A 23615-nucleotide genomic window follows, 5' to 3' on the forward strand; every position below is an offset into this window, starting at 1 on the left:
AGTTGCTGCGCCAGCAGCAGTTGGCGGCGAGAGCTTAAGACAGTCAGCATTTTAACTTGGCCAGAGTCGGTCGCTTGACGCGCTAAATAAATTATAAAAAAAAAATATAACAACAAAAACAATTTCACATCATATAAATTTTTGCATTCGGTTTCACGACGTTCGTTGTGTGTTTTTTTTCTTAAGTTTTTGTTTTTTTTTGGAAAGGTGCGCGTGCGCTCTCGTTTTGGGGTGGAATAAAAACGAAATAAAGTCGAGTGAGTGTTCTGCAAGACGGAGCGTGAAGTGCAGCACGCTGCGCTCTTGTTTTACGTTATTTTTGTTATTGTTTTGTTATTTGTGGCAAACACAAAAAAAATAAATACAAAAAAGCATGCGGAAAATCTGATCTGTCAAAAAGGCTTCAAATGTGAGCCGAGCTATTGCGCAAGGCGGGTAATACAAAAAGATATCGCTATCGTAGTATCACAATATCGATTACAATCGCCCCATCCCCCCTTCCCCAAACCAACGGCCGTGTGACACTTTTCAAAGTGACCAAAGTGCTGTAAACTGGTTAAACGACGACGCGCTGCCCTAAAGCGCCGCGAACTGCGAACCGCGCGTTCGTTGTTAGTTTTTTGTTTTTGTTTTATCTTTCACCTGCTGCTGCTGCGCTTCTCGGCTCAAAAGAACGCGGTCATGTGCAGCTTTTAAGTAACATCAACCACACCAACAACAACAGCGGCAACAAAGAAATACATAACAACAACATCTAGACAATTCAGGATGTCGGACATTTACTATTGCAGCAACAGTCAGGTGAGTGTGCAGCTCAGAGACAGAAATATGAATGCATTTGTTAGGTATTATTGATTATTGATTTACCAGTTTCCACTTGCGACATAACCAACGATCGCCCAGAAGAATGAACAACGCATAAATCATCAAATTGTTGTCGCAGTTATCGTTCGTTATTGTTGTTATTGATGTTATGCAGTCGAAAACGAATATGACAGATTTACTGGAATGTTTTTTCAAACGCTTTTCCAATCGCTGTCGTCGTTGTCGTCGCCGTCGTTTAACATAATTGGAAATTTGTTGCGACTCTCTGTGTGTGGCAGATAATTAATGAAACAAAAGTAAAAGCAGAAATGACAAAAATAACTCTCATGTTGTTGTTGTTGTCGATTATGCAATGCGATGCGTTTGGCTATCGATATCGATAGCATCTTGATGATTACGCACATATTTATGAAGTACTTTCGTTTAGTTTTGCTGCTGCGCTGCCTGCAAAAATTATGGAGATTATTTATGTACCATACTATTATTAATGCTCAGTCGCAGCTTCAGCTTCAGCTTTAGCTTTAGCAGCATCCACATACAACGCAATCTAGTGAAAGTTCGCTCCGTTATAAGCCAATTTGCCTTAGTAACTTACTTTTGCTGCCAGCCGTTGTTGTTGTTGTTGTTGTTGCTGCTGTTTTATATCAAAAAGAAATCAAAAGTTTTGCCCAGAGTGCGTCGCCATCGCTTGTCTTCTTTTGTTTCTCTCTGTTTCTGTTGTTGTTGTTGTTGTTATTTTAATTTGCAACTGTTTTCATGCAAAATACCCTTTCCGTCTTTGTCTTCGTCATTTTTGTTGTATACAATTTGTTTGTGAATTGAAACGTTGGAGTCTTTTTTTTGGCTTTTGTTTTTTTCCGTTTTTTTCGCTGCTTTTGTCGGTGAGAATATTTCCAAGACACAAAATGTGTCGCCGTTAACAACAGCAACAGAAAAAAAAAAAAACAAAAACAACAATGTACAATGTACAATGTAAACCAAGGTTTTCACTGACCAAATTTTTGTGTTTTCTATACCCGCTGAACCAAGGGTTAACAGGGTATACTCGTATAAGCACACAGAGTATCTTCCAAGCTTTCAAGCATTCAACTGAAAGAGCTACTTATAATTAAATTAAAGTGCACTCATTTATACTAATGTTTAGTCTTTAAATAAATCATTTTATTTCATTTTTCACATTTCTGTTGTATTTCATTTGAATTTGAAACAATGAAATTCATTACAAAAATGTATATTATGTTCCGCACATTGTTGTTTCATTAATTGAATCTTTTTAGGTAAAAAATATTTCCTTTGATATCCACATTCACCATGTCATTAACTATATATTCTTGGATCTGAGTGAATGTTGCCATCAAGGCTTTTTATAGGTTCAAATACAAGCTGAAAATAATAATAAATATATAAAAAGAATGGAATAATTTAGGATATTTTGGTTATTCGAAACAAGTTAGAATGCAAACAATCAGAAAACCTTTAGTGACTAGTCTCATAATTATTAAGCTTAAGCTTAAATAAATAAACATTAAATGCAGAACAAGTTTTTTGATACCTCATTGGAATTGAGAAACAAGAATTGAAGCTCGCATACTTAAGATTTAATACATTTCAAATGGTTTCTAAGAATTTGAAAGCGATCGCTTAATAAAGTTAAAAGTTACTTGAGAAGCAGCTGCCTAATTCAATGAACTGTGTTTACGGGGTATCTTCGAGTCGAGCACACACTCAGCTGTGCAGCTTTCTCACTTGACAGTTATTGTTGCTGTTATTTGTTGCTGTCGTTGAAGTTGCTTTGTTGCAGGGCGTGCAATAATTTCGTTGCTGCAATTTGTTGATCGTCCGCTGTAATTTAAGCTCTGCAGAGTAGTATTTATTAGTCGTCACAAACACACACACACACACATATATAAGTATTGTATACAATACATATGCAATAAATGTGGCATTCCAATAGGTCTAGTCTAGACTCTAGACTCTAAACTCGCGCACGGCCAAAAGTGATTGCGGCGACAACAACAAACTCGTTTGGCTTAGAAAAAAAAAAAGAAATAGAAAAAAAAACGTAACAACTTTCAGTTGTCGGTTTGTCTATGGGGCGACTTTAAGCTATTGCTTATCTCGCTTTTGCCATTATATTGTTACTGTTGTTGCTGTCTTTGGTTTTTGTTACTCTTTGCACAATCCCTCAAAAGATCAGCCAGCGGCTAGGCTGACGCCATCGATCTAACCCATCCACCATCCACCCCCCTCTCAATAATATGTTGGCATCAATGCAAATCTTATGTTTCCTATTTTCCAAATCGGTCAAAGGTATTTCGATCGAGCACACTCCTCGTATACTTAATATTTGCTTGCCTGGAACGTTTAACATTTTCCCTGCTCTAAATCGATAACCGCTGTCAGTGGAACACGCCTTGTACACGTGATATTTTCCTGTTCGTTATCGATAACAGCTGTCAGTGCTGCCAATTAAGCTAACCTATTTTAAAGCTGTTATTATCTAAATGATGCCAAATTGTTATCGCAATTAGAATGAATAAAATGAAAATGCATTGGCATATTTTATTTATATAGTTTGACAGTAAAAATGTGTGTATAAATTTAAATTAAAATATAGTAAACATAGTTTTTTTTTACATTTTGTAAATTGTATTTATTTAGTTTCACTTTAGTTTGTCTACTTCTTTTGTACATTTCTTTTTGACTACCATATGAACTTTTATTCTGTTGGCAACACCGAAGTCGACTTTAGTCATATTTTTGTTGTGCAAGCGAGTTATTCTGTTTATGGGCAAGCGGGGGAGACATGTTTGGGTTAGTATGTGTATAACGCACAAATAAACAAAAAGCCACATATCCAGATTTCTCACCACAAAATTATTAGACACCATTATATATGTACATATTTATTTCGATAGTATGATTTGTTGTTGCCGCGTTTTCTACTCACATATTTTATTTTTTTCGCTGCAACAGGTTCAGCAGCAACAGCAACAGCAATGGCATCGGCATCGGCAGTAGCAACAACAACCACAATAAAATGTTGTTGCCATTTGCAAAATGCCACACGACAGACAAAAGCCGCTGCAACAACAACAACTACAAGAACAATAACAGCAGCAGCAGCAGTAAACGTGAAAAAATAATAATACTAGTCAGTGCTGTCTACTTTTTTTTTTCGTTGTCTGCTTTTTATTTTTCTATTTCATTTTTAAGCCATGCTCCTTTTTGTTGTTGCCGTGCTTTTTCTACTACTTGAGAGCGCAATAGATTTTGATTTTGAGTGCAAAAGTTGAGTGGCAACTCTTGAGTAACCTTTCATTGCGACTGCATTGTTGTATATCGATCAATAGAAGTATGCGTGAATGGCAAAAGTATCGATTCGATAACACGCCGCCCGCTAATGCACACACACACACACATACATACAAGCAGGCCTAAGTCCACACAGCAATATGAATGCATGAACTTTCTCTGCCTGCTGCCGAGAAGAAGAAGAAGAACAACACGCAGCAGCAGCGACGGCAGCTTTAAGTTTTTGTTGTCTTGCATTTGTCTTATTTTGAAAATGTCATTGAAATAAATTAGAAGCAAAAGGCAGCTGACACACACATACACACTGATACAATCACCATGACGGGCAGCCTACAATAATGACACAAGCACCAACAACAACAACAGCAACAACATCAATGCTGTGCAAATCGTAGTCTTAAGAAAAACGTCGACTGCGCAGTCGCGGCTACGAGTGTGGTTGAGGCTGCTGCTGCTGGCAAAGAAAGTAGCACAATTCATTGGCTTTGCCTGTTTCTGTTTGTTTGTTCATCATCATCGCTGTTGTTGTTGTTGTGGTTGTTACCAGCTTCAAGCATTTTATTACTTTTATAAGCAGCGCTGTCGACAACGACAGCGATTTATTGAACAAATGTTTTGAGAATGTCTTTTGAATTGAATTTCCTTTCGATTGTGCGCATGTATAAGTAACATACATATGTACAAACATATGTATGTGCATGTATTTGTGTGCGTGTTTCAGCGCCCTTTACTTTCCAATTTGCACTGCTTTATTATTATTATGCTGTCCGCCCTATTGCCAAATTACTTTTCCTCTTTTCATTCGTTGCCTTACTTATTTTCGGTTCACCGCTGCCGCTGCGCAGTCGCGCGCTGCTTGCAATTCGTTTAGCCTTGAACTGCGCCAGCGCCTGCGCCGACGTCGACAGCGACGCATTGCGTTGGCGTAGTTTTGTTATTGCTTTTTTCAATTTGCTTTTTCCTGCTGCAAACTATTTGTTATTGCATGTGTTCAAATTAAATGAACAAATAATGCAAATTTTCGGGTTAACGGAAATTAATATTCATGTTGCGCACCAAAACAACAAGAGCAAGCAATTAACGCCATTTTTCGGCGTCCTTGGTTTGACCCCAAAAAAAAAGACTAAAAAAATACTGCTTGTCATCGATAGATGAGTAAGTGTCGATAACACAAAAAACGAGTAACGAATTCAGATTACAGCGTTCATCTCGTAATTTGAAATTTGCAGCTGTTTATTTTTTTCCCTTTTCCATTTTGTTTTTGTGTTCAATTCAATGACCTGTATACATATTTATTTATGCAGACTGTTGGGTTGCTTAAGCTACAATATATTTTAGACACTCGGTTGCCATACAAATGAGAGAGTCCACCTAGAAATCCACATTTATTCCCAGCCAACTTAAACAATCGTATTCTGAATAAACAATTCATTTTGGTCAGATGAAAGACAGAGAGAGAGAAAGAGAAAAAGAGGGAGAGAGCGCCCGAAGGCATTTCAATTAATTTGTATGCGTATTCGAATAATTTGTTAGTTCACAGAACTTTCTACTTCATTTGAATGCAAAACAAAGGCATTGGCGATGAAGCCAAAGTTTACAAAATGTTTTTAAAGGCGCACAGCAGACGCTGCATTCTGATTTGCAATATGACTATTTACATATTTAAACGCATGTGTGTCTACTTCTGTGTGTATAAGTGTGTGTGTGTGTGTGTGTGTGTCTTTTTGTAGGCGTAACTTGGCCAGGCCCATTTAACATGAGTCAGAGTCAGAGTCAGCTAGCTAGTTTGAGCTCTTAACACACCCCAGAAACAAAAACAACAGCAATGGCAACAATTGCTGTTATTTGTGCTTGGCTTTGCTTGGTTTGGAAAATTCGAGTTTTGTGCTGATTTCGTTGATGCCTCAGTCACGTAGTTGTCGCCTGATTTAAGCCCAAAAACAACATGAACAGGCGCCATCTAGCGGCAGGCGAAGCTTTCGCCGCTGGGGTCGCCTTCGTCATTGGCTTTGCCTGCTGTTGTTTCTGTTGTTGCTGCTGCCGTTATTAATTCGTCACGACTGAGTTGGCAGCTGGCGGCTTGAAGCGACGTCGCCGGCAGCTGTTTGCCTAAAGGGAAATTAGTGAAAAGCTGTCACTCTCAAGTCTCCGCAAAGTCTCCAAATCACAGCTGCCGCCGCACGTGGCGTCCGTCTCTTAACGTTGCAGCCTCTTAACGTTTTTCCGTTTTACCGTTTCTATTGTTACTCTAACCAAAGGAGCTTATCGCGAAATCAATTTGATTCGGCTATGAATCGGTTATAATCAAAAACCCATTGAAACATCATTGCGAACAATTTTATTCTATAATACTTCTAAAATAATATTTTTCTAACATTATAAGAAAATTCTATTCATGAAATATGAAATTCCAGCATCACATTAGAAGAGTCTTCAAAAAAATCCTTCCCTATACCAAATTTTTAGACACTAAAATAACTTTTGTGCATTAGCATCACAATTATCTTTAATAAATTGAGTGCTATACAACATTTTCTCTTTTAGACAAAAGCATTTGTCCATCATCATCATCATAAATAAATTATCTTTTAAAAATAATGTTCTATACCACGTTTCTATGCTATAAACTAGTATTTGTCCGTCATCAGCATTCAGAAATTCTCTCTTTAACACATTGTTTTCTTTAGCAAATTTCTAATCTAGAGAACAACAACTTGTTCAACATCATCATAAATAATTTCTCTTGACAATGCAATGTAAAGATCTTTCTCAATTCGTTTTAAACGTTATTAACAGCTTTTATGTCATGGTTTTTAACATTGTTTATTAGCGATTTCATAGGGAATTTCTATAATAATCTTTACTAAATTTCATTCCCAACTATTATAAATAAAATTTCATAAGCATAAATAAATGAAAAATAATTTATACAACATACAAATAGTTTTGAATGAAATGCAATGAATATAAAAGGAATTCGATTCAACAAGAGCATACAAAAGTTTCATTTGGCTGGGAAATTAATTTGGGAAAATTGTGGTCTATGATTTTCCCAATGCAATTGTCGACTTTCGTTTCTGGCTGCGCCATGGAGGTCAGACAGCTGGCGCAGCGTCTGCAGCAAGGAGGTTGGAGAGAAGAAGGAGGAAGAAGAGGTGGAGGAGAAGGTAACTGTGAAAGTGCAGCGTGCGCGACAGGCAGAGTTCAAAAGACTTAGGCCACGAACTCGTTTTGCTATTGACAAGTGTCATTGGAAGAGGCGCATTTCTGAATTGTTTGCTTGCCGTTGCCATTTGCAGTAGTTGCTGTTGTTGTTTTTATTATTAACGTTGCTGCTGCTTCAGCAGCGAAAGCGAATTTTTTTGTGCCAATTGCAGTCAAAAATTTCAAAGCCAAGGCGAATAAGAAAATGCGGCAACGTCGCCAGCGAAATGAAAGTGTTTTGTTTATGTTGCTGTTGTTGTTGCTTCTGCTGCTGCTGCTGTTGTTGTTGTCCCCCAAACACGTTACGGCAGCATTGCAACGAGGCACAGTGGGCGGCATTAAATAATTCCCACGTACAACATATTCCACATATTGGAAGTTTTGGCATTCATCAAAATCCACAAAATCACAAATCATTAACATTTAAATTTTTCCATATTTTTATTTTTACATTTTTATCAATTTGAATTTGCATAGCAAGTTGTTTGAAACTGCCCACTGTGCGTGTGTGTGTGTGTCGCTGGCAACATGTTGCGCCCAAACATGTTTGCTGCATGTGTGTGTGTGTGTGTGTGTGTGTGAGAAGATGGATTTTAATGAATTTTCCTAATTAGTCATGTGAAAGAAAAGCGAAAACGAAACGTGGCATAAGGTTGCCTGTTGTTTTATTGTTGCTGTTGTTGTTGTCGCCTTTGTGTTGTTGTTGATGCCAAAATGTTGATAGCAACATAACAAGAGGCCAAAGTAAAAGTTGCTGAATCGAAAATAAAAGTTCATATCAGACCAAAAGCAGCGTCGCCAAAAAAATGTGCATGCGATGTGTGCCTGAGTGTGTGTGTGTGTGAGTTCAAGTAAGTATGTGTGTGTGGGTAAATATGAAGATGAGCAAGCGAAACTTTCTTTTGACGCTGACGCCAACAACGCTGTCGACGTCGACTTGGGGCGCTGATCGCTTGACATTGGCTTCGTTTTATGAACTGCGCTGCTTGCGGTTAACTTTTGTTTGTATTCTTTTGTTTTTTTTTTGTATGTATTTATTTTTTTGGCAAAAGCAAAACTAAACTGGATCAGTTATTTGAACTTCGCCCATCCCACTCTGTCCGCACCCCTCTGCCTCTTCACCTTCATGCAAGCGTGTTAAATTTAGTGACCACGCTATAATTAACACCTCTCTACTGCGCATGTGCTGCCTATTACCATATCTGTAAAAATTGAAATAGTTTATGTACATTGTATTTTTTTTTTATGTTTACTATATTTGTTTTTCTTTTTTTTTCTCTGTGACTTCTTACAGATCAAGAAATCAGCGCGAGATGCGGATAAAAATGGCGGCAGCAATTCGACAGCAACAACAGTAATGTCAGACACAACAACAACAATGGTAGCGGCCGTTGACAAAAAGAACAGCAACAACAACAATAACAACAACAACTGCAGCAGCAATCGAAACAGCAGCAGCAGCAAAGACAAAAGCAAAGACATGCAAACAACAAATGGCGGCGGCAAAACCAATTGGAAGGTAACTAAAGTAATCATCAAGCTGAAAACGTAATAAACACAAAAATAAATACAATGTACAACATTGTTTGTGCAATGATGTGCAATAATTAAAGCAAAAGAGTGAGAGAGAGCGAGATGAAAAGAAAGAAGGAAATGCGTGTAGTATATGATGAGGTAATACAAAATGAAATGAGAGTAAAACAACACAACAACATCAAGAAATGTTTGCACGTGCGTTTGCCGCTCTTCTTCTTCTTCTGTGCTCTGCACACCGTTATGCGGCCGAGTGACTTTTGCCCGACTTGTGTGGGGCAAGGCGTCAGTGTGAGTGTGAGTGTGAGTGAAATGCAAATGCGAGTTAATAATTTAACCCACAACTGACACATGACTGTATGCATGCGTGTGTGTGTCTGTGTGTGTGTCTGTGTTCATGTGGTGCTGATCTGCGACATGGTCAATAAACGCAGATGCTGATTATGAAATGAGGAAACCATTTACGCGCTTGCGCGCACTCTCTTTTCTTTCTACCTCGCAATGTTTAATTACATTTTGTGCTTTTTTTGCTGCTCATTTATTTTATTATTGTTATATGTGCATACTTACACACATACATTCATGTATGTACGTACGTACGTTGACGGTTTGCAGCATCACGAAGAGAAAAGTAGGCCGCGACGCGACCTGCTTAACGGCCATGCGGCCCTCCCGTCTTGCGAGTTGCTTTACTTGCGCTTTAATTAATTTTCTAAAGTGTGTTTATGTGCATACGAGCACACACACTCTGTTCTCTGTCTGCTTGTGGCTTTCGTAATTGCAACATTAAACCCGCGAGCGACCGCATGAATTTTTCCACATTTGCCCGTTATTTAACATTGTGAGCCACTTGCGGTGGCGGCGTTGCCGGCCCGTTGATCCTTTTTCAACCAACACTAACAGACGCTGCCAGATCAATGTAATTGTTTGGCAATAAGAATTATGTAAATTGTAATTAGAATTTGAAATCCAAAACAATACTTAATTACAATTATTAAAAATATATATCAGATTAGTGGTTAAAATAATACCTCAGAGCCTTGCTCCTTTCCACTAGCATTAGTAGACGCTGTCGGATCAATACATTTTGTAAACAATAAGAATTGAAGAAAATGCATTTTGAAAAATATGTTCAAAATGTATAATATTAAATAACCAATAGCAATAAATTACAACAGTAGTTACAGTAGTTAGATATTATCTCTTGCTGCTTGCAACCTGTTCATCCTTCAATGTCAATGCACTGCGCTGCCAGATCATTAAAATTAGCTGAGTGTGGCTGCTCTGCCCTGCTCTGACCACCTGTCGTGTGGATCCTGTGAATGCCATGCACAGCGCTGCCAGATCATTTGAAAATGTAAATAGGCAATTTGGTTCCGTAATTAAATTGTGCAAGTGAAACGCAATTAAATGCGCCGCGTCTTCCTCGGCTTGAATGTTTTGCTTGTTTTGTGGTCATCATCATGCAAATGCAACAACGTTTGCATGCGCGTTCATCAAACAGCAACAACAACAACAACAACAACAACAACAAAACAATAACCGAAGCACTCAAATTGAAAGCATTTTCAAGTGCATTACCAAGGCACTTAGTATTTAGCGTGTGATGGAGCATTGCGTTTCGTTCATTTCGTTCATTTGGTTCGTTCGTTCGTTCGCTCGCTCGTTCGTTTCGTTGGCTGATTTAACGGCATGATTTGGCGCGAATTTGTGTAAGGCGCTTTTGTGGTCAATGACCAGCGCGGACCAACGATCGTTAAAAAATCCGTTGCGGCTTTTGTCACTAATTATGAACTTGTTTTTATTTGATTTGATATATTTTTGTTTTTTTGTTTGTTTCTTTGTGTTCGTTAAACAGGGTCTCGTCCAAAGCAACCCCAATGGCAATGGAGCAGCGATTGCAGTGGCGTCCACAGTGTCGCAGCCGCCCAAGGTTTTTCACAACACACGCTGCACACGACACCACAAACCGCATCATACACATAGCAATGGTGGCAGCGGCGGCGGAGGTGTAAACGGAGCGATGTCTGGCGTGGATTTGGTGAGCACGCCATCACAACAACAACAACAACAACAACAGCAGCAGCAGCAACAACAACAGCATCATCTGCATCATCATATGCACAGTCACAATCACAACGCCCATGCCACGCCTCCACATCATGGGCTGCGTCGCAAATCCGAATCCGTGTTGTCCACCGACTCCGACATACGTTTCACGCGTCGCAAACTGGGCGATAGCCAGAAGTGTGGCTGCGCTGTGATAGCCGGTTTCCTCATTGCCCTTCTGGTCGCCGGCGCCTTTGTCTATGTGGGCTGTAAGTTAGCCAGCTTCTGAGATTTGACACCTCTTCAAATGCTTTCCTTCTTCTTATCCAATTTGCAGACACATATTTTCGACCGGAGCCGTTGCCGGATCGCGTGTTCCGCGGCAAGTTCATGGTGCTGAACGACAAATGGAGCATGGAGCTGGCCAATCAGAACTCGCTGCGTTTCCAGCACAAGGCGCGCGACTATCGGGAACGCATCAATCTCACGCTACGACGCTCCGATCTACGCGAGGCCTACGAGGGCAGCGAGATCCTGGCTCTGGATGGGTAAGCAACACTTTAAGTCTTTCCTAGACTCTACAACTGATTAATACACTTGACTAAGTAATTTGTTTACTAAGCATATCAATAATCCATTAGACAATGCGATCCATGACGAGTTGAACTCTTTCTCGATTGATTATTTTCCCCTTATTCCTAAACATATCAATAATTCCTAAGACAGAACGATCCTTGAGCTCTTTCTCGATTGATTATTTTCCCCTTATTTCTAAGCATATCAATAATCCATTTGACAAAACGATCCTTGACAAGATGAACTCTTTTTCCATTGATTATTTTCCCCTTATTCCTAAGCATATCACTAATTCATTAGACTAAACGATCCTTGACAAAACGATCTTTGACGAGTTGAACTCTTTGTCGATTGATTATTTTCCCCTTATTCCTAACCATATCAATAATTCCTAAGACAGAACGATCCTTGAGCTCTTTCTCGATTGATTATATTCCCCTTATTTCTAAGCATATCACTAATTCATTAGACAAAACGATCTTTGACGAGTTGAACTCTTTCTCGATTGATTATTTCCCCTTATACCCTTCTATCCCCTTCAGCAGCGAGGACAACAACAACATTGTGGTGCACTTCAACATGATCTTTGATCCATATGCGGGCTTGGTCAGCAGCGGCGAGTTGTTGGCGCTGTTCCACGAGGAGCTCAGCGATGCCCAGCGTCGTCATTTTGCCAACATGACCGTCGATGTGGCGAGTGTTAGCATCAAGGAAACCACTGGCCTCATTGAGGAGCCCATCATGTCGAGCTCACCGCTGGGCGGCAACGATGAGACCACGGAACCGGCCAGCACAACACCGCGTCCGGTGCCGCGTCGCTGTGAGCCGCTGCAGCTGAACTATTGCCGCAATGTCGGCTACAATGTGACCACGTATCCCAATCTGCTGGGCCACGCCAACTACGATCAGGTGGCCGATGATGTCATTGTGTTCCGTGAGCTGGTCGATGGCGAGTGCTTCCGCGAGGCCTACGACTTTGTCTGTCGACTGCTGCAGCCGCCTTGCGAGACGCACGGCATCAGTGTGGCGCCCACACCGGGTGCCATCTGTCGAGAGTACTGTGAAGCCTTCATGGCCGGCTGTGGCGGCCGTTTGCCTGCTCGCTTCCGCCACCACTTTGATTGCGAACGCTTCCCGGAGTCGACGGGCACGCAGTCGTGCCAGCAGAAGCCTCACTGTGTGGGTGACATGCAGACCAATGTCCAGAGTCCGCGTCTCTGCGATGGCTATGCAGATTGCCCGGATCTCTCCGATGAGCGCAGCTGCGCCTTCTGTGCTCCCAACGCTCTCTACTGCGGCCGTGGACGCGCTTGTGTGCCTCGCAAGGCGCGCTGCGATGGTAAAGCCGATTGTCCTGATGGCGCCGACGAGAAGGATTGCCGTAAGTACTTTGTTGTTCTTTAGTTTAGGCTTAAGGCAAGGGTTTTAATCCTCCAAAGTATGGAACGAATTTAACGATCATTTTTGCGAGGTTCTTTATTAGCAAAAAAAAAAAATACTCATCAACGAATTGCATAAAAATCCTTTTTTCGATGATTTTCAAGTTTATGATTTTAAAAGCTTTACGATAATAATTCATTTAAACCCATTTTGAGTATCAACTTTTAAAAAGTAAAAAAGGAAGCTTAAACAATTCTTATTTTTGAGAAACAAAATACTTCATAATAATCATAATCAATGAATTAAAAAAAAAAATAATAATGATAATAATCACAATTTTTCAGAATGAAAAACAGTCATAAATTTTGAGAAAAACTAAAATAATGTTAATAGTATGTGATTTCTTTTAGTTCATAAAACTTTTGACCCCTTTTAAATATTAACTTTTAACCAGTAAAATTAATTAAGCATAAACAATCCCTATTGTTAAAAGAACAAAATACTTCATGACCAATAATTTAAAAATAACAAAAAAAATAATCGTTATTTTTCAGAAAGAAAATATTTAATGTTTTTGAAAACATAAAAACTGAAAAATTATAATAATAAACCTAAAAAATTAGAGTTATTTATAGTGAGTTTTCGCTGATATTATTTTCTAATATTAAAAAGCTATAAAGCACTCACTTTTTTATTGGAGCGAAAACTATAAAAATTATTATTATTTAATATAGTTAATTTTGCTTTGGTCAAAATTGAAATGATTATAGTCTAATTTTTATAAAATTACCCGAAATGAATTACGATCGTTAGTGAAAAACATGAAATTTGAAATCATTAGCATGTAATTTGTATAATATGCTCAACTCTCATGTTGGTTACGCTGTCTGCCTCCAACTCTTTACTTGCAGTTTCCATAGCTCCACTGGCTGCGGATCTGTTGCAACCGGAACCGTTGGTACCATATCTGACGCGCTTCCATGCCGCCGGCTATGCGGTCTTCTCCGAGAAGGGCGTCGTTGGCAAACTCTGCGCCGAGGGGCTGGAGGGTGATGCCAAGCTTGTGGTGCGGCAAACTGTCTCCGAGTCGCTGTGCAAATCTCTGGGATACGAGTAAGTGCAGCTATACAACACTCAAATATTAACTTCACAACTTGAAAGTTATTCAACAAAATACTTTTATATGTGAAATTACTTTTGATACACTTTTTTTTTATTATACCCGTATTATAACTTTGTGCCGGCAGGAAATGAATGTAAAAGGCAGAAAGAGGCGTCTCCGACCCCATTATACATATACATACATATACAAGTATATATTCTTGACTAGCGTCAACTATCAAGACGATATAGCCATATACGTATGTCTGTCCGTATGAACACCGAGATCTCTAAGACTATCAGAGATCGAGACATAATTTTATAGAGCACTTGTTTTGTTTGCATGCAGATTAAGTTGGTTTCAAATGTTTGCCTCGCCCATTTCTGCAATTTACCTATACATAGTATTTATGATACCTGATGATTGTAGAAGTTATATTTCTGTGCTGCTTTGGTTAACAATCTAATTTGACCTCTATGGTGTAATATAATGTAGTAATTGAACGATATACCAAATATGGCATTCGGTATATTTTTGTATTTTTTTGCCGTACATTATTCGGTATACTTTTAGAATTATTCACCACTGTTTTTCTTTTATTCAAAATGAGTAGAGGGTATTTCATAGTCGAGCACACTCGACTTTAGCTTTTCACTATTTTATGTGAAATTACATTGCTTATGGCACTCTGGTCACACTGGATCTACTTTTTTTTGATTTTCTCCTGCTTATAACGCCTCAAACTTTACTTGCATCTCCCTCCGCAGATCCGTGGAGATCTTCGATGTGCAAAACGACACGGAGCAGCTGTCGGACTATGTGCGAGTGCTGGATCCGCATGCGCCGGAGATCAGCTTCATACGCACCCATTGCCCCAAGCGCCAGGTGCTCTACGTGGGCTGCGGTGATCTGCGCTGTGGTGTGCAGTCGGCGCTGCCCAATGCCAAGCAGCATCTGTCGCTGCCCAAGATGTCGGCACCCGGCGACTGGCCCTGGCTGGTGGCGCTCTTCCGCGAGGACATCCATGTGTGTGATGGCACGCTGATATCGCCCGATTGGGTGCTGACCACGGAGAGCTGCTTCCAAAAGGGCAACCGCGGGCCACGTGGATGGCCATTGTGGGTGCAGTGCGTCTGTCGGCGAAGGCGCCGTGGACGCAACGGCGTCGCATCATTGGCATGATCAAGAGTCCCGTGGAGGGTTCGACGGCGGCACTGGTGCGTCTCGAGACGCCCGTCAGCTACTCGGATCATGTGCGTCCCATCTGCCTGCCCGACGCACTCCAGCGTCAGCAGCAACATCAGCCTCCCATGCAAAGGCGTGCCTATGTCCCGGTCGCCGAACGCTTGGGAGGCTCAGCCGACGACGGCGACGCAAGCGCAGCGTCGTTTGGCGCAGGAGACGCAACAATTCTTCCTTATACCGTCGCAGCAGGAGCACGAGGGATCGGGTAGCGGCAGCGGCAATGGCAACAGCGGCGAGGAGCCGGATGAGAATGCCGCTTACGATTATCTGCAGGCGGAGGCAGCTGCCTCCCACATGCCACATGCGGAGGCACTGCAGCAAACGCTGCCTGAGGAGGAGCAAGAAGCACAACTGAATTCGTATCCACTGCCGGACAAAGCGCCGCAGGTTAACTATTATGGAGGCGCCTCCTCATCCCTGGCCACGCAGGCAGCAAAGTCACATCCTTCGAAGGCGCCAAGTGCTCCGGAGCAGATCTGGACGAACTGCAACACGTTGGGTTGGTCACGACAGCGCGATCATCTGCAGCGCGTCCAGCTGAAGATTGGCGACATGGCGCCCTGCGAGAATGTCTCCATCACGACGGTCAACTCCATGTGCATGGAAGCCACCTACCAGAAGTACGACTGCACGGTAAGTGATCCTCTTCAGACATTCTTTATAAACTTTACTGTTCTGTCCCCTGTCTGTCCATTGACTTAAAGAGCTATAACTAGGTGATTATAATTGCTAGATATATCAGTTTTTAGTGACAATGCACCTATAAATTCTACTTTTTATATTCTAAAGAATTTCTGCCTTCTCTTTATTCCGTCGCTGTTATTCTGACATTCCATCTATCTGTCTGTCCGTTATCTTAAATATCCATTACTCTGAAACTATAGATACTAGAGTTATCAAATTTACTGAACTAAGCTTCGATTGCATATCTTCTTAGACTGCGTATATTCTAAAGAAATACTCCATGCTATTCTCTATATTTATGTTCTTTCGTTTGTCTCTCTGACCAGTCATGTAAAGGACTAGAACTCAGAGACTATAAGAACTACAATTCTGACCTTTTATATTCATATTTCTTCTTTACTTATTTCCCTAACCAAAAGAGTTTTGTCACTTAGTCATTAACAAGCAGCATTAGTCATTCTCTAATCGATTTAATCCGTACTTTGTGTTAAACACCCAGACTATTAAGGCTAGAGCGATCAAATTGATCAACAAAATATCTATTTTTGGCAGTTCTAACCAATTTCGAAACAAACATGCTAAAATATCGTACCAATATATGCTTTAACAATTAGAATTTCTCATTGAAAAATCAGGAGTAATACTATACTTTATTTAGCGACAATGTTGCTAATTTTCGACATACACAAAAAGCTTTCATTTCTTTTATTGGCATCGTTTTTGGTTTTTTTTTTTTATGTAGCTAACGGTTATGGCCATAACTAACTGTTGTTATTAGAGCTATGACTGTTGAATAACATCTGCTTATCTTAATTATTTGCGATCATTATGAAACTCTTCGAATTGAATCATTTGCATGCCACACAAAGTTGTCTTTGGCTAAATATAAAGATTTTAATCGTCACAAAACGTGATTGTAATGTCAAGGTTTTTGATTGCTTTGTTTTTTTTTTTTTTTATTTCATTTTGGGGGAACTAGTTCTTCTTGAAGTGAATTTTTATTGACGAGTATATAGTATGAAGCTGCAGTCGCTAATTGTGTTTTTTTTTTTGTGTTTTGTTTAATCAAAATGCGAAATACACGATTCGCTTAATAGCATCATTTAGCTGTCAGATGAAAAGCTTCCTGTGTATATACAAATTATAATTATGATACCGTAGGTTCTGTTCTTTATTGTTTCTTTATATAGCAATGCAGTTAGATTGAAAACAAAAGTATATCTTAGCATAAGATAGTATTTCTATATTTAAAAGAGATAATTATTGCTACATTTTATTTTACGAAAATTCCTAAATAATATGTGGTATACCCTGAGTAGATAGTAATGTATTATCTATAAAAAGAGATATTAGTAAAAAGGCATGTCATATAATTAAAGACTATTTAGACGACATTAAATTAATAGTATACAAATCAGGGCTTATTATTAGATCTTTAGTAAATTAATTTACCTATACAATATATGTATATAAAAAAATTTAATTTATACTAATAATTTAGTATATTTCATATATTTAGATATCAATTATTTACCTTACTTTCTATATCAAGATTGAGTAAAGAAGTTAGCAAAATTAAATATTTAGTTTTGTTGTTGTAATATTTCTAAATTTCGGCTAAAAAATTTATATTATTTCTTTAGTCTTTCATCACTTTAATAGATCGGCAACGCCATTAATACATTTTTCGACTATTCTTTAATCTCTTTAAATTAGAAGATTTGTTAGTTTAATTGTTACATCAAGATTTGCTTACAGATAATAGAAAAAATTAGTATTAATATTATAATGAGTATTATAATATATTTCTCGACTTTTTGACTTGTCTTTAATCTCTTTAGGCATGTAGATCGTTAATCAACAATGCTAGTAATATTAAGCATAAAGAGTATGGGTGACATTATTTTTTGGGATCATTTGCTTAGTGTCTAGGAACTCTGGTTGAACCTCAAGGCCTTAGGTACACGCTGCTTCAGCTCCAGCTGCCTTAGATGCGAATGGAGCGCGAAGCTGTTGCCGCTGCCACAGCTGTGGCAAGGAGTGCCAGATGTGGAGCAGCTGCAGCTGGAGCTGGACGACGCGAACGCTGGCAGAGCTGCAAGCGTAAACGCTTTGCCTGCGAGTGATGTGGACGAGCGGCGGTCACAGATGAGAGTTGACGGAGAGCGCGCAGAGGTGGCTGTTGTACGAAGGAGTGCTGGCGGCGCAGTGGAGTCAAAGCGGGAGCAAAGCTGGTGGGGAGCGCGCCCAGAAAACAGTTCTGACGGTGCACAGGCACCGCTACATACTCTGCTTCCGCTTCCGGCTGCTGTTGCTCGACGGGATTAGAAGTGGGTTCGCTGCTTGGTCTGCTTTGTTTCTCGATGCTGCGTCGCAGCTTCTGCCAGTCGATGCGCAGCTGAAACGTTAGCTCGGGGCAGGGAAAGAGCAGCAGAAAGTATTCCAAGAGCTGCTGCTCAAACACATAACCCTGGCCATTGGACAACACCAGTCCAGCGCGCTGTGACTGCGGTATGTTGAAGCGAGTGCAGACTGTAAACAAATTCTACCCGATTAGAAATTATTCTCTCTCTCACACACACTAATGCACTTACTTTGATCAATGATTTGGTCGTAACTGCTGCCCGTCTCGCAGATGATGAAACCTGTGTCGCCATGGAAGCTGATCTTCAAGCAGCTCTTAATATCCAACATGATGAAATTCAATAATGATGACTGCCCGCGATGATTAATGAGAATGTTTAAAATTCACTTTCTTTTTGTTGTTTTTTTTTTTTGTTTTTCGCCTGCTGTTCGTTCGCTCTGTGACGCTCAACTGAAATGCAGTTGGCGCGCGCTGTTACTTTTATGCCCTGCAGAATGCGAGCTATTGTGGTGTTGGGCTCCAGGGAGTGCAAGAGGGAAGGAGACAATTGAGCTCGATCTGCCTGCAGCTGCTGGACTACCTTTGTAACATGCGTGCTCTCTTACTCTAGCTGCCTGCTTAGTCGGTGTCAGGGATGTTTCTAGTAGTTGCTAATAAATTTGCCTGTGCATGACTGCGCTCGTGCTACGTTCAGAGAGAGACTGAGAGAAAGAGCGAGAGAGCGCAATGCGATTGCTGTTGAGAGAGCGCCTTAAGTGTTCTTCTTGTTGCTGTTGTTGTTTTGTTGTGGGTCAGGCGTTACTCATGCGTTTGGTTTTGTTATTTTGTCGCGAACGCGTCGCTGCATGTCTGCTTTGATACGTGACGTCACAACGACACCACAACAGTGTGTTTAATTAAATAGTGTAATATTTAGTTATGCATTTATTATCATTTCATTCGTTTATATTCAATAACTGTTTTTTACTCATGTATTTTTTTTTTTTGTTAATTGCAGCAAGAGGAATACTCTGGTGCGCCTGTGCAATGCCTTATACCCGGCACCAATCAGTGGGCCCTGATTGGCGTCTCCTCCTGGCGCATTGCCTGCGGTCCGACGGGCGTGGAGCGACCGCGGATGTATGATAAGATCGCCTCCAATGCGGACTGGATACGGGAGACGGTGAATGCGATCTAAAAACTGGCATTTTGTAAAAAAGGAAAAATAGATGATAAAAACAACTAACGTGTATTATGTAAAAAGCAAGTGGAAGTGGAAAAAGTGAAGACATTGTCTTCAGCTCCAATTTAAATTTAACTCTAATCGTAATTTTATTCGTAATCGTATTCGTAACTTGACTAACTGCGTACTATATGCTATCTAATCTTATGTATTGTATTGTAATCGACACCCTGTTTTTTATTTTTTTTGTGTACTGTTTTGTGTAATATTTATTAACTACTTTAAATTTACTTTATGCTAAAGGATAAACAACAACAGCAACAACAAAGAAGAGGAAGCAACCGTAGCTAGTTTTACATTTTAGCTATAATTTTGTTTATTGTGTATTTGTAGAGAGCGATTGTTTTGTTTTTCACATAATAGTTGAATAAAAATTAAAAACCAAAAACAAAGTTTGTAACAAAAACTCAGGTGGAAACATGTGTAGCGAGCCACTCTCCATTTGGCTGGCGACGATATTGCACTCGATCCGGAATTTGACCGCTGCCCGCCTTAAGGAAGTCCCAACGTTGGGCGCGGAACTTGAAGGCCGTGCTGTGTAGAAATGATAAGATTTTAATTAAAAATATCTACTATATAATATCTAGTGTATAACTGACTAGGTAGCGGGACGCTTTAGGGGTTGCCCTGAGGCCAAATGATCAGCGAGAAACTGATCGTGCTTCGCCACCAACTCTCGATACTCCACCGGCTGGCCGCAGGGGAAGACATAGTCGCGTATTTTCGATGACAGCAACTCCTTCTCCCACCACGCATCCAATTGAGAGTCGGGCAACTCTTCGGCAGTGGCACCAATCAAACGCACCTGCCACAGTGCCGGATTTGGGCCCTGCGATGGCAACACAACTTGGGGCATAAAGAAAGCAATGGAGCATTTGGTATTCGCCTGAAGGTTCTTAAAGTTGCGTGTAAAGCGCTGGGTCACATAGATGATGCAGTCATCGTCGCTGAGGCCGCGATACAACACATTGCGGTTGAGCACACCGAATTCCTCATCAACGGTGGCCAAGTTCATTAATGTCAGACCATCTATTGATTGCTTGCTGAATGCATCAATTAGTTGTTTGAACAGCGTAACCGGCTCAGGGGGGAATGTCTCAATATGTGCTACTGCTGATTGTGACATTTTTTAAAACGTAACTGAAAAAATTGTAGAGTTTGAATTGAGCGCGTGTTGTCAGGAAGTTGGCAGGCCGAAAAAATATCGATAGCTTCTGTGCTTCTTGTATGGTATTTTATATGGCTTGGATATTTTTGTAGTGCGAAATACCAAAAGGGCCGTTGAAACGTTGTTAATTTTTTTTAAATTTAAATTTAAAATTAATTTTTAATTAGGAGCACACAATCATCTGAGCTTTAAGTTTTCAAAACGTTGACACCATTCACAATTATAACTAGTACTTTCAGTATGTTTTCAGCGTAAAATAATACATGCTGCAAATGGCATGTATGGTCACACTGTCACACTGCCAGGTATGTAAATAAGGCTGCAACAACAACAAACCGTGCGAACTGTTTATAAATAAATCAATCCCATATTGTTGTAGTTTGACAACGAAAAATTCGTGTTGCATGGCACACGTTTGAGCGAACGTTTTGGCTTGTGGCAGGTAGGCAGCGCAGGATCATCCCCAAAACATGTCCATACTGGATATGAAGGCCGGTCCGCCGGATTATTGGTCAGAAGTATGCAATTTCTTTTTGCCGCTCAAATATCTGATCACCAACGATCGTTTCGATGCGCTGGTGCAGAACATTGATTTGCATTACCTGATCAATGCGGTCTTCTGGATATTTGTGGCGTTATCCTGTGGCTTCTATGGCTTTCAACGTGTCTTCCAGGTGAGTAAACGCAGCAGGAGATGGTGGCAAATGGTAAATGGCAAGTGGCAAATGGCAAGCGGCTGGTGGCAAGTGGCAAGTGCAACGTTCGTTTACAGTTTGTCGCTGTTGCCCAATGAATTTGGGCATTTATAAATAGTCGCCAGCCAGTCAAGATGTGCACAAAACCGCTTGCGAGGCGCCGCTGCGGCAGCCGCAACAACAATAAAGCGATAAGACGGGCGACCAACCAACTGTCTATCATAACAATTAAGATTATTAAACACAAATATTGTATACTATAATAATTTACATGCGGAAACATTTACGATTCTCTTTCTCCTTCTAACGCTCTCTTTCTCTCCCTCTCCCTCTCTCTCCTTCTCTTTCTCTTTGCAGTTCTTTCTCAAATCATCAGCGAACATCAAGTATTTCAAGCGCAAACAATTCGCTCGCCTTATATGGAACATTGCCTTTTATTCAGCCTGCTGTCTCTTTCTGCACTTCTACAACGAATTCATGATTCTGCCACAAATAATGAAGACCCAGGGACGCTATTCACTCTTCCATAGCTCTGATAATTTGATTTTTTATCGCTCGCATCAATATGAGAAATTTCAATTCTATTCGATCTTCATGATCACGTTTTATTTGCATGGAGCGATGCTTGATTTTAAGGAGGCTGATTTTGTGGAGGCCGCTTCCAAGGGACTGTATCTACTCGCTCTCATCGCCATCGACGTGTACAGGCATGTTGAGACATGTTCAGACATATAAAGTTGTAAGCTAATGTCTTGTTTCTCTACCTATACAGATATGAAAACTATTTCGTTGGACTGAATCTTACGTTGGGTCTCTATAGCATCTTGGCCGATTTTTTGTCATTGATAGCTTTGCAGAATTCCAAACGCAATCGCTTGATCTATCAGATATTCATGGGCATAAGGTTGGCTGCCTGGGTGCTGGTGTTCATCAATCGCTTACCATTCAATTACTTTATACCCACGCTCTTTGCCAAGAACTTTAAGTTGCCGCTGAACGTGGCCATTTGGCTGTGGTATGGTTTGTCTATTTGGAACTCGCCAGTGTTGCAGTACTTCTATCATCAGATCTATCATACCACGCCCTCGGATTGCTCGGGCGAGGGCTCGGCAGCCAAGTAAGTGAAGTGAAGTTTTCAATTGAACCGCCCGCAAAACTAATCAATTTGACTATTGCAGATGCATATTGCTGAAGGATACGAGCGAGTACCGGCATTACAAGACACTGAGACGCGCCTACATCGAGGTGAAGTTGGCCCACGAGAAGGCCACCTCGAATCCGCTGCCAGCCAGCGAATCTGCCTCGGCCAAAACGTATCAGGCCATCAAGTGTAAGTGCAGCAAGCAATGGTTGCATTGTGCATTGTGCTTTGCTCAATTGTTTGTTAAACGCTCCTTCATTTATTTCTTTGCAGGTGTTATGATGCTGAAGCGTAAATTGAAGCGCATTCGCGAGGGACGCGGCGCCGAGCCGGAAGATGATAATGAGGAGCTCGCTGGCGATTGTTAGAGCGAGACATCGACATCGACATCGACTTTTTCTCTCTTCGCTTATAAAAGACAAAGCCCTAGGCTAGGCGCTCCTTTGCGCTGCTTTTCCCAAACTACCTCCCATAAGTCTTGAAAACAAACATCACACCCAATTTAATCTCACACTTTTTCTCTCGCAAACAATATCTCATTAGGCTGCTCTCTCTCTCTCTCTCACGTTGTTCTCTCAGCAGATATATGTGTATATATATATATTTGAATACTATATATATCGCCCAGTTTGTTAGCAATTAATTATTTATGTACTTATGAGAAAAAACATAATGGCCTTAGCTCAACAGCTCGTTGTTGTTGTTGATGGTGTTTTTTTTTTCTGTGTTTTTCTTCGCTGTGACTTAATGACATTTGAAATAAAGCGCATAGTAAAATTTGAAATTAATAAAGAAAAATATATACGATTATAGAATAAAAATAAAACACGTCGTTTTTTTGTATTATTTTATTTTTTGGTTTTTAATATTCTTGCTTTATTGATATTTTGAAAAGAATTTCTATTTGAATTTTTTTCTTGGTTTTTCTTTTTCTTTTGTGTTTTCGTTCACTTTTCCTTTAATTGTTATAAATAATTAGTTGTTGTTGTGTTTGTTGCTTTTGACTTATCAATGTTTTTTTTTTGTTTTTGTTTTTACTTTTGTTTACTTTTTGTATTCTTGTAGTTCGGTTTCTGCGGTTTCCTGTTATCTATCGTGTTTGTTTTGTTTT

The 23615-nt window shown here is 40.2% G+C and overlaps 4 protein-coding genes across 4 annotated transcripts; 2 read left to right on the top strand and 2 right to left on the bottom strand.

The window, feature by feature from the left end:
- The first annotated feature begins 220 nt into the window (after nt 1-220).
- LOC132795589 (uncharacterized) lies at nt 221-19888 on the top strand. Its single transcript, XM_060806385.1, is given in 10 exon segments — nt 221-801; nt 8639-8863; nt 10736-11195; nt 11264-11474; nt 12045-12883; nt 13794-13995; nt 14752-15070; nt 15073-15342; nt 15344-15862; nt 19276-19888. Coding segments are annotated over 10 exon segments (3258 nt in total). The 5' UTR covers nt 221-768; the 3' UTR covers nt 19456-19888.
- Nucleotides 17487-18901, bottom strand: LOC132795726 (uncharacterized). Its single transcript, XM_060806597.1, has 2 exons — nt 18508-18901; nt 17487-18445 (listed from the first exon to the last, which is right to left on the bottom strand). Exons 1-2 carry the CDS (start codon nt 18605-18607, stop codon nt 17901-17903), a joined length of 645 nt encoding a protein of 214 aa, XP_060662580.1. The 5' UTR covers nt 18608-18901; the 3' UTR covers nt 17487-17900.
- Nucleotides 19882-21362, bottom strand: LOC132795592 (pyridoxine/pyridoxamine 5'-phosphate oxidase). Its single transcript, XM_060806387.1, has 3 exons — nt 21271-21362; nt 20100-20640; nt 19882-20034 (listed from the first exon to the last, which is right to left on the bottom strand). The coding sequence occupies exons 2-3, from the start codon at nt 20624-20626 to the stop codon at nt 19908-19910; spliced, it is 654 nt and encodes a 217-aa protein (XP_060662370.1). The 5' UTR covers nt 20627-20640; nt 21271-21362; the 3' UTR covers nt 19882-19907.
- LOC132795590 (uncharacterized) lies at nt 20985-23307 on the top strand. The gene is made up of 5 exons (XM_060806386.1): nt 20985-21342; nt 21721-22070; nt 22136-22480; nt 22542-22693; nt 22778-23307. The coding sequence occupies exons 1-5, from the start codon at nt 21139-21141 to the stop codon at nt 22870-22872; spliced, it is 1146 nt and encodes a 381-aa protein (XP_060662369.1). The 5' UTR covers nt 20985-21138; the 3' UTR covers nt 22873-23307.
- The last annotated feature ends 308 nt before the right edge of the window (nt 23308-23615 follow it).

This window comes from Drosophila nasuta, chromosome X, assembly GCF_023558535.2.
Source record: "Drosophila nasuta strain 15112-1781.00 chromosome X, ASM2355853v1, whole genome shotgun sequence".
Lineage (NCBI taxonomy): Eukaryota > Metazoa > Arthropoda > Insecta > Diptera > Drosophilidae > Drosophila > Drosophila nasuta.

What these genes read in the sequence shown, in the direction of transcription:
- LOC132795726 (XM_060806597.1), bottom strand. Translation starts at nt 18,607, where the DNA reads ATGTTGGATATTAAGAGCTGCTTGAAGATCAGCTTCCATGGCGACACA. An exon ending in CGACCAAATCATTGATCAAA is followed by an intron (nt 18,446 to 18,507) that starts GTAAGTGCATTA and finishes ATTTGTTTACAG; the next exon opens with TCTGCACTCGCTTCAACATA.
- LOC132795592 (XM_060806387.1), bottom strand. Translation starts at nt 20,626, where the DNA reads ATGTCACAATCAGCAGTAGCACATATTGAGACATTCCCCCCTGAGCCG. An exon ending in CTAAAGCGTCCCGCTACCTA is followed by an intron (nt 20,035 to 20,099) that starts GTCAGTTATACA and finishes ATTTCTACACAG; the next exon opens with CACGGCCTTCAAGTTCCGCG.
- LOC132795590 (XM_060806386.1), top strand. Translation starts at nt 21,139, where the DNA reads ATGTCCATACTGGATATGAAGGCCGGTCCGCCGGATTATTGGTCAGAA. An exon ending in ATCGCCATCGACGTGTACAG is followed by an intron (nt 22,071 to 22,135) that starts GCATGTTGAGAC and finishes CTACCTATACAG; the next exon opens with ATATGAAAACTATTTCGTTG. An exon ending in AACGTATCAGGCCATCAAGT is followed by an intron (nt 22,694 to 22,777) that starts GTAAGTGCAGCA and finishes ATTTCTTTGCAG; the next exon opens with GTGTTATGATGCTGAAGCGT.